The 10,700-nt window shown below is 29.2% G+C and overlaps 1 protein-coding gene across 1 annotated transcript; it reads right to left on the reverse strand.

The window, feature by feature from the left end:
• Positions 1-2,884: 2,884 nt before the first annotated feature.
• Positions 2,885-6,025, reverse strand: LOC112763858 (wall-associated receptor kinase 1-like). Its single transcript, XM_025809413.3, has 3 exons — positions 5,100-6,025; positions 4,837-5,016; positions 2,885-4,216 (listed from the first exon to the last, which is right to left on the reverse strand). Exons 1-3 carry the CDS (start codon positions 6,010-6,012, stop codon positions 3,000-3,002), a joined length of 2,310 nt encoding a protein of 769 aa, XP_025665198.2. The 5' UTR covers positions 6,013-6,025; the 3' UTR covers positions 2,885-2,999.
• Between the last annotated feature and the right edge of the window lie 4,675 nt (positions 6,026-10,700).

Here is a 10,700-nt window from a genome sequence, read left to right on the forward strand (position 1 = left end):
GTTGCGTCTGAATCATAACACCAGTAATCCAAGTGTTTCACAACCAACCGTTATGAACATGTTTCTGCTCGTTGAGATGCTATAATTTTCCAGCAGAAACACCACCTGATCTGTTTCATTATTTGGGAGTTTTCCCTTCTTTCTGCTTGTGTCGATGGAGATCTTATTAGCACTGGTAGGTCACCATCATAGTCCAATGGCAAGGGCAAGTATGGGACATTGTTTGTGCAACTGATGAAGAAATTGGTATCGAGGCAGCAATTCTCGACCGTGCTAAAGGGGAAGGGAATCATGACGTTTCCGCATTTTGATTGATTAGGGCATGAGGCTGCACAATAATGGAGTGCTGAAGCACCAACAACAACAACAACAAGCTTATTTGCTTTGATGAGTGCACCACATCCATGTCTTTTTTTACTCTATTACTTGCATATAGAAATTAAATCAAGACATATAGAGGTCCCAATGATCCATGTTTTCATGCTTTTGCTAACACATGTTTCATGACTCCTCGTACCAAGCCATCTACCATGCATTTACCAAGCAGTTTCCAAGTTTGCATATATATCTCTGTATAGGGGAGTTCTCTGGTGACGAAGGTAGTAGTGGCCAAGGTAACCAAAGATTGACCCACAAATAAGAGGTTGACATGTGAAATGGTTGATTATAATGAGAATCATTTTAAAAATATATTTTTTGCGAATTACATTAAAACAAGAAGCTATAATTTTCACAAATTTTCAATTGAAAAAAAAATATAAGAAATCTAATTAAAAAAATCTAATTATAAATTTGATAAAACTATAGGGACTAATAGAGTAATTATACCTAGGCAAAAATGATGAGTGAAAAGAATGATAATCGCCACATTTTTGTGGGATTTTTTATTTTTATAAATTAAATAAATATAATAATTATCAAAATAAATCATTTTAAAAATATTTACCGAAATAAATACCGCTCTCTTATCTCTTATTTTTGTCGTATACATCTATTTAAAAAATAATCAATCAAAAAATTAAATTAAAAAAAATAAAATATACTCAATTACAAATTTTAATTATAAAAAATTAATTAAGAGATATAACTAATATATAATAGAAACCAAATTATCAATATAAATATTTGAATAGAAAAAAATAAATTTAAAACTTCATAATATGACAAATTTTGATTTTAATTTTTTAGCTTAGTTTCTTCTTATATTATCCATTTAAAGAAAGAATCAATAATTATTAATAGCTATATAATAAAAAATAAAAAAAATCAAAATATAATGCAATTAAATGAGGTTTTACTCAATTTGTTGGTTTGGAATTCAATTACGTAAATTTAAAAATAAAAAAATAATATTTTTTTATAAACTTTAAATTAATGTCGTAGTTTTTTATTTTTTTATTTTTTTTATTTGGTTTCTCATTTTTATTAACTGCACAGTTTTTTGTTTATCTTTTTTTTCGATGTATTTATATTTTTCTTGTTTTTTTTCTTATAATTTAGCTTTTTTCATTTTTTCTCTATATTGTCGAAGGCCCACAACATTTTTTTTGAAAATTTGTGAAAATTATGGCTCCTTGTTTTAATGTAATTCACAAAAATATATTTTTAAAATAATTCTTATTATAATTAACCATTTCACATGTCAACCTCTTATTTGTGGATCAATTTTTAGTCATTTTTAATCATTACTACCTTGATCACCAGAAAACTCCCCACATATATATATATATGCCACATCACTACTTTAATTTGTTCTCACATCTTTTCCATCCCAATTTTTAGTTTCATCTCTCCGGCAAGTTTAAGATTGATTACTTTTATTTAGTGGTAGTTGGTAGTCGTAGTCGTCTGACCATATCATTCAAACACATTACACGTGTGCTTTTTATTAATAACATCATTTCTAATAAAAAAATATAGATAGATAATAAAAATACTAAACAATATGAATATATATTGGATGTTTATTTTATTAGGTGTATAGATGATTATTCTAATATTAAAATTTAGGTGAATAATTTAAAGATGTAGTGTACTTTTATTTTATTAATGGTTGTTCATGTTATTCAGAAAAGTCATTAGTTACCTAGTATAACCCAATAAAAAACTACTTAAATCAGTTTAGACAGATTTATAAATAAAAAAAATAACAGTTTTTTAAAACAACTTAAATAATAAGTTAAAAAAAAGTTAATTTTGCTATAGAAATAAATATCTTTTATGTTAGAATATTTTTGTCACAATTTAAATATTTTTTTAAAATTTTGATACAAACAACATAAAGAGTTATATTTTTTAGAGATATTATTATTGTTTATTTATTTAAATATTTACTTTTTTTTCTATCTATGTGTCTAAAAGATTTTATATTAACTTTTTAAAAAGAGCCTCTTTTTTTGTTTCATAAATTTTTGTATAGAGTTTTTCTCTTTTTATTTGTCTGTTTTATGGGTTTTTTTTTTTTTTTTTTGTGATCAACATAAACGCTACTAAAAGAAAAGCTTAAAACTAAGTAGAATGAAAACCTTGAAGAAACGACAAACTAATTAATATTGATGCATGAAGTTAAGGAAAATTCACACGCAAACCTTCCTATTAAACACAACAATCAATTATTTGATGATGCATTAACATTTAATTAGCAAATACTCTTGATCATAAGAAAATTAATTAAAGATGGAGATAAACTTAATAAAAATATCAACTTGCATTGTCATCTTCCAGTCTTTCACTACCTAATGACATGGAATCTAGCTTTTGACATTTTGGTAGGGTTAGAAGATTCTTAACCTTGTAAACTGTAATCTCTGAGAAATATTGAATGTGAATATATACTTTAAAAACTACATAAAGTGAAATCCAAATAGTTAAAAACAGAATTGCCATAGATACATGTAATTATCAAGGTTATATTTGATGCTACAAAAAAATAAAAAGTGTTGCACCAACATATGTATCATCATGTAGAACATATTACTTAATTTATATAAAATTATAAATCACCTTCCACCTAATGAAATAGAAATCTGACCTATGCTTTCCAATCTAGAAATAATGTCCCTTCCATAAGATCCATTATCTTCACTGTAAAAAGCCAATGATGATGATGATGGTGATGCATTGAGCAAATCTTCAGTCTCTTCCAAAGACGATCTATCACTTTCCCACCTATGATTTTCCATTATTCTAAGTCCCTCAAGTTCAGTTGCCACTTCTTTCATGGTAGGTCTTTCTTCTCCCTTCAACCTCAAACATCGTTTTGCAATATTGGCAAATTCCATGAGCTGCTCGGGCTTTGCCTCATTTGTTATCTGATTGTCCAGAATCTGAAGTAAGCGACCCTTATTCATTGAAGAAATGAAGTACATTGCAAGGTTTCTATCATCCTCAGGCAAATCAAAACAAAGTGCTTTTCGTCCTGTAACTAACTCTGCTAGAACGACTCCGAAACTATACACATCACTCTTTTCTGTTAAGTGGCTTGTGTGGAAGTATTCAGGGTCTAGATACCCCACAGTCCCTTGCACCAAGGTGGATAGTTCGGTTTTATCAAGGGGAACAATCTTTGAAGCTCCGAAATCAGAAACCTTTGCTTTGAGATTATGATCAAGAAGTATGTTGGTAGTTTTAACATCTCTATGTATGATTGGTGGACAAGTAGCAGAATGCAAGTATGCCAAAGCCCCAGCAGTTTCTGCTGCTATTCTCAATCTTGTTTTCCAGTTAAGCTTTAAAGATTGGTTCTGACCATGAAGATGATCATTAAGAGTACCACCTTGAATGAATTCATAAACGAGCAATGGAACTTGTGTCTCTAAGCAACACCCCAAAAGTTTAACCACATTTGTATGGTTGATTTGAGTAAGTATTACCACCTCATTGATGAATTGTTCAATCTGGCTTTGGTCACTGATTTTGGACTTTTTGATTGCAACGGTTTTGTTGTCTTGTAATAATCCTTTGTAAACTATTCCGTAGCCTCCTCGGCCTAGGATCTTGACTTCATCAAAGTTGTTGGTGGCCTTCTTTAGCTCTTCTATGCTAAAGATTTTAGCTGTTTCAATTGAACCTCTATGTTTGGCAATTTTTTGTTGTAACAATAGACCACCATTTTGTTGAAAAAACTGTTCTTTAAGTTTGTTGAGCTTCCTTTTTCTCAATCCACAATAAGCATTAAAGCTCGCCACAAATAACACTAAGATGCTTAAACTGACAACTGCAAATAATAATAAACAAGAGGGAAAATAAATTATTTTATATCCTATTGATGCGTGTGAGATATTCTAAATAATGTATTACAAATATTTATTTGTGTTTGCTGCATAAAGACAATTAAGTATATGTGATATTCCCAAAATATTATTTCATATCGTTTAATAGACATCACTTTATTAGGCAAAATATGTTAACTAATTAACAAAATGAAAATTCAATAATATACAAATTTAAACAGCGCAATTCGTAAAAAGATGTTTTGTTAACTGATGTGAAAATCATTTAAAAAACAATACTAAATAATCAATATTTTTTAGTTAACATTAGCATCTTTTTTAAATTACTTTATTTATTTTAAACTTTAAACTTCAAATTATAAATCTATAATTTTACATCTTAAATTATAAACTTTAAAATTCATTAATATTCACTAATTAAAAATTGATTATCTATAATATCTTTTAAAAAGAAAAAAGAAAAATTCCGATATAGTCAACTTCACGTAAAATTGATACTTAAAAGTCATTAGATAATTTTACTGATTTGACTAAATTTTCATCTAAATTTCAGGTTAAGTCAACTTCATCCGAGTTTTCACCAAAGAAAAAATGTTTGACTCACTCAATGGAATTGTGTGTGTGATAAGTTTGGAGAAGGATCTGTTGGGAGTGCATCCAGTTCCTTGAAGTTTGCCATTTCCATTGTACCCTTTGTGACAAGCACAAGTGTAGTTCCCATATGTGTTGTTGCATGTTGCATTGGCATGGCAAAATTTATTGGGTGTCTTGCACTCATCAACATCTGAAGCAATATGTGATATATAATGTCGCATACGTATAACAATTTTAAAATACAAAATGAATCTGAAAGAATACTCTACCTACCTTTACAACCATGAGGGAGATAAGCGTTACCCTGAAAGCCAGAAGAACATTTGCATAGGTAACCACGACGCTTGGTGGAATCGTGACACGTGCTGTTGTGCGCCTTACACGCATAGGTGGAATGTTTCTTCCGAGCTTCTTTACATTTGAGGTTCCCTACACTCCAATCCAGCACCACTGGGAACGTAGTAGTCTCCAACTGTTTCAGATGTGTGGTCTCAAACTTGTACTCTCCTTTTTCCACCACAAAAGCATAACCACAAGGGTTGTTGAAGTCAACGAATATTTCACCGTTATTCAAAATGGAATTCTCAAAAGAATAATAAATGTACGATAAGCCTTGTGGTGAGGCATCGGGTATAGAAGTATTGCAACAACCGGTTCCGGTGCACTCCCCATCCTTTGCGTCTTTACGTCGGTCGCAGTATGATAAGCATGTCTTAGGAAACGGTCTCATTCTCTCTGCCTCTGAATCCCTTCCCACCACTAATCCAAGTGTTTCACAGCCAACCGTTGTGAACAAGTTTTGGCTCGTTGAGATGCTATAATTTCCCAGAAACACGGTCTGATCGGTTTCATTGTTGAAGAACTTTCCCCCCTTGCTGCTGCTGTTGGTGAAGTAGCAATCACTGGCTACCGGCAAGGAAACGCGGAGTTCGCCGTGATCGACATCGATGCTTCGCAGACGCAGGTGATTGTCTTGTAAGTGTGGGACATGTTTATTGGTGCAGTAGATAAGGAATTCGGGGGCGAGGGAGCACTCCTTTGTGGTCCCAAACGGGAATGGAATGCTCACGGAGCCGCAGCTACGTGTGCAGTTAGCTGCTGCACAATAATGGAGAGCTGCAACAGCAACAAGAAGCATCAGCGGAAGCTTTACATTCCTAATATTTGATGATTGCTCCATAGCCATGTATGTATGTATGTATGTGTTTTCTACTATAGTACTCTCTCTGTAACATGCATATATATAGTAATCAACAATGAACAATGGTCAATGTTTTCATGCTTCTGCCAGCACCTGGTACCATGCATTTACCAAGCACTTTCCCTGTGTGAACCCCATGCATGGAGGGATGCATATGCCCCATCACTTTAATTTGTTCTCACATCTTTTCTATCCTGATTTTTAATTTCCTCTCTCTCTCCTAGGATATAATTTTTAAGAAAAAGTAGGTAATCAATAAGATTTTTGAACAATGTGTAAACAATGTGAATTAAGAGGGTTAAAAGAGTAAATTTAATTAGTAACATTAAATTAAGGTATAGTGTATTTTCATTTGATTGGTGGTTGTTCATGTTGTTTAAAATTTTTATTGTTTCCTAGCATTCCCCAATTTTTAAAACTGTTAGAGAATCATCATCATTTATTATTTTTTATTATTAATATTTAAAAATATAAACTAAATTATGTTAAATTACTAAACTGAAAAAATTAGATTAATGATTAAAAACGATTCTAATCACACTCTAATATTTTTAATGATTTCCTCCACATAACATACCACAACTTTAATAATATTAGTTAATTATATTACTACCTTTATTTAGTGGTAGCTGGTAGTCCTCTCACCATGCCATATTCAAACATATTACACATGTGTTCTTATTAATAATAACATTATTTCTAATAACATATTATATTCTTCTACTTCTCTTTTTTTTTTTTTTTTTTCAATTTGAAAGCCTACTCTTTCATTAAAGAACAAGATGCGCGCATTTTATTTTTCTTGTGAGGGAGAGAGTTGTATTACAAGATGCTGTAAGGAGAGAAGTATTTTACATTATTATAGATTACACAAATCGGACCGTCTGATTTTTATTTTAAAAAATAAAAAAATTTAAAAGTATAAATCAGACCTTTCGATTTGTAATTTATTTTTTCTTCAAATAAATCGGACTGTCCGATTTAAATATTATCAATTAAAAAAAAACGCTATATCAAAGAAAAATACCTAATCTTTCCATAATAAGGTATTACACGTATATTTAATCAATATAAAAAAAAATTAGCCACAAGATGCACAAAGAGGGATCGGAGCAGGAGGATTCACATGACATTGTAAATATGTTCATTTTACAATATTATATATATTTGGGATTCCAGCAAGTGTTTTAGATTCGTAATATTAGAACCATTATTCAGAAGAAATTATTATTCATGCATTCGGTTGTGTTAATTAATTTTGAGTGTTGTGCTATCTGTAGCAGAATCTTTAAGATTCTATAAGCATCCTACATTCTTTGAAGAATGATTATTATTGGTTCTGAATTCTGATATTCGTTTCTTATTTATTTATTTATTTATTTTTGAACACCTCTATTTGGTCCTCAAGGACAAGGAGAAGAGATGAAAGACAAAAAAGTAAGCGATTCCAAAAAGCTTGGACTAATAAAATCAAACAGTAATACAGTAATGAACAATTTAGAAACCTACACATGCATGGTAACCCTTGAATATTATTGGAGTTTCGCAAACATGATTAATTAATATAATTAATCTTGTATTGAAAATAAAGATTTTGTAAGATTGCTATAGAGAAACAGATATAACATTATATATATATATATATATATACACGGTTACTTTATATAACTACTTTACCTTATTTTATTTTTTCATGCAGCATAATAATCATTGCTATTGGTTATAAACGTGGCACGTGGGTGATCATTATATCTTCAAATATTTTAACATATGCAATGTTAGAGAGATAATAAATTAAATTTATTTAATTTAATTTAATATTTATAACTTTATATATATAATATATAAAATTATATATTTATTATATTTAATATTATTGAATTATATTAACAGTAATCTATGATGTACAGACATTGATGATATGAATACGGGACACGACATGATATGGGATACACGGACACACAAATTTTAAAATTTTATAAGACACGGAAACACTATATATATATATAATATAAAATATTTTTTAGATAAATTACCATGATATTTTGATATTTTATTGATATTAAAATATAAAATAATTTTTTAACTATTTTTAATGTGTTCTTTAATTATTAAAAGTATTTAAAATAATTTTTATTTTAATAAATAATAATATATATTATTTCTAAGGAAATGCTCCCATAAAGATGCAGAAAATGTCTTTTTTTAAAAATATTTTTTAATAATTGAAATTTAATACATATAATCACTTAAATTATGTTATTTTTGTCAAAATTAGGTCAGACAAATTAATTTGACCGAAAAATAGTGAATCAGATTTTGAATTCGTCTAAATTAATATTATTTTTTATAAAAAAAAGACTACAATACCCCTATTATATAAAATGACTGAAATACTCTTATTATATATATTAATTTTGAGAATTCTAAATTCTAGCCCTTTTTTCTCTATCGTTATAGAGTTAGAATTTAAAGTTTTCAAATATATATATATATATATATATATATATATATATATATATATATAATAGGGATATTTTAGTTGTGTTTTATAATAAGGATATTGTAGTAATTTTTTATAAAAAATATTAATTTATATCGGTTTAAAAATTTAATTTATTAATTTTTTTTTGCTAAACTGATTTGTCCAGTCTAATTTTAATAAAAATAATATAATTTAATTGATTATATGTGTTAAATTTTAATTTTTAAAAAATATCTTTAAAAAAAGACGTTTTTGATATCTTTATCTAAGTGGCTCCCTATTTCTAAATCCATTTCAAGAATACATGTTAAGAATAAGGCTGGACACGCTGACAAGTAATTGTATTTAGGCGTGTTCAAGTATGTCCGGCGAAGAATTTTTATTTTTTATTAAAATACAGTTGGGCACAACAGATACGCGTGTCAGACGAGTATCGATAAACATCGTGTCTAAAATGTGTCCGATATACGAACACGATAACTCAACGAAATGTTCGTGTTTCATAGATAGTAATTAAAGAAAATAAAATAATTTTAAATTATTTCAGACTTTTTTATTATTTTTTCAAACATTTTTATTTTAACATACAACTCATGTAATATGAGCAATGCTAACACAATAACTTTTCAGAAATAGTAGTAGAAATACACGTGGGGATGTGGCATAGCTAGTTGGAATTTCCACAAAATTATAAAAGAAAAATGTATGGCTTGTTAGAAAATAGTATTAGACAAACAAATTAATTATTGACACTCGTTTACTACGACTAATTTTCTAATCGAACTAGCTAGTAATCTTTATTATTTTCTTTGCTTTTAATTTAATTTCCCTCATAAAAGGCCGTAGGCGTGTTCTGTGAGTGCAATTATTGTTTGGCAATTTAACACAAACACTAGCAGCCTTTTTTGAAACATTCCTTTATTATTGGACTACTCTTGCCACGATTTCTTTGCATTCTTCCTTTCCAACGCTTTAACAATAATCTAACAAGAAGTAATCAATTAGAATCCCGTTAGGGAGATAGGAAATCTTGACAATATATATAATAAGTTAGTTATTTAACCCAATATAAATAAATAATAAAAATTACTCTACATATTACTTAAATTCAAAAATTTTTGTTCAATTATTTTAATTTAAATTTTAAATTTTAAATTTTTTAATTTTTAATTTTAAATTTTTAAAAAATATAGTTAGTTATTTTTAAAAAATAACCATTCAAAATTCTAATTTATCAAAATATTTCACTCTAATACTCTTTTCTTTTTTAATCGGCGGTCATCTCCCACTTTTATCAATAATCATCCCACTTCACCATCGCTGCTTGGTTTGTCACACGCTACTCACCCTTAGTAAAAGTAACCATCCACTTAAGAATAAAAATAATCATCCGCATATCTAATGAATTGAACATCCAACATATTTTAATTATATATAACTAAATCTAATCCAATCAAAATAATCATCTACATAAAAATTAAAATAACCATCCGCATACTTACTAAAATGACCATCCTAAATTGACCATTAAAATAGAAGAAGAAAGAGATAAATAAACAAAAAAAAAAGTAACTATGAGCATCCAACAATTAAATTTTTATTAGAGAAAAATGTATAATTTAACACATGAATCTTATTATTTGATATAACCATAAAATTGAAGAAACAAAAAATAAAAAAAAAAGTTTAAACAGAGGAAGAGACATGAGTGAAAATCAAAAGCAAACAATTGAGTGTTTGATTTGATATTGCCAAACTGGTTGTAAAAGAACCATAAAAAAATCGCAAAAGCAGACAACTTTTTCCCACACTACTATCGCCAATAAGAAAGAGCTTGATTAGGTAATCATAATCTGCACGAGCCCTAGCTGGTGGTGCCGCCATCGATGCTTACCACTAAACTTTGAAGGCAGAAAGTGAGAGAAGGATTATGGTATATCCGAGAAGGAGAGAGATCGGATGGGAAGAGAGAGAAGAGTAGGCGTTGGAAATGGTTATCTACAAGGAACCATCTGGTTGAGTATCGGAAGAGTGGCGTGAAAACAGCGACAGAGAGCGAGGCACATCGGGATGACCGACGGAAGTAGAGGCGGTGTCGATAGGAGACTGCAGCGACGTCGGTACCAGAGAAGATGGCGACAAGTTTTAGACGTGTGTATCAGAGGTTATGGTAAGATTAGAAATAACC

The sequence above is a fragment of the Arachis hypogaea genome, chromosome 17 (genome assembly GCF_003086295.3).
Source record: "Arachis hypogaea cultivar Tifrunner chromosome 17, arahy.Tifrunner.gnm2.J5K5, whole genome shotgun sequence".
NCBI classification, from domain to species: domain Eukaryota; kingdom Viridiplantae; phylum Streptophyta; class Magnoliopsida; order Fabales; family Fabaceae; genus Arachis; species Arachis hypogaea.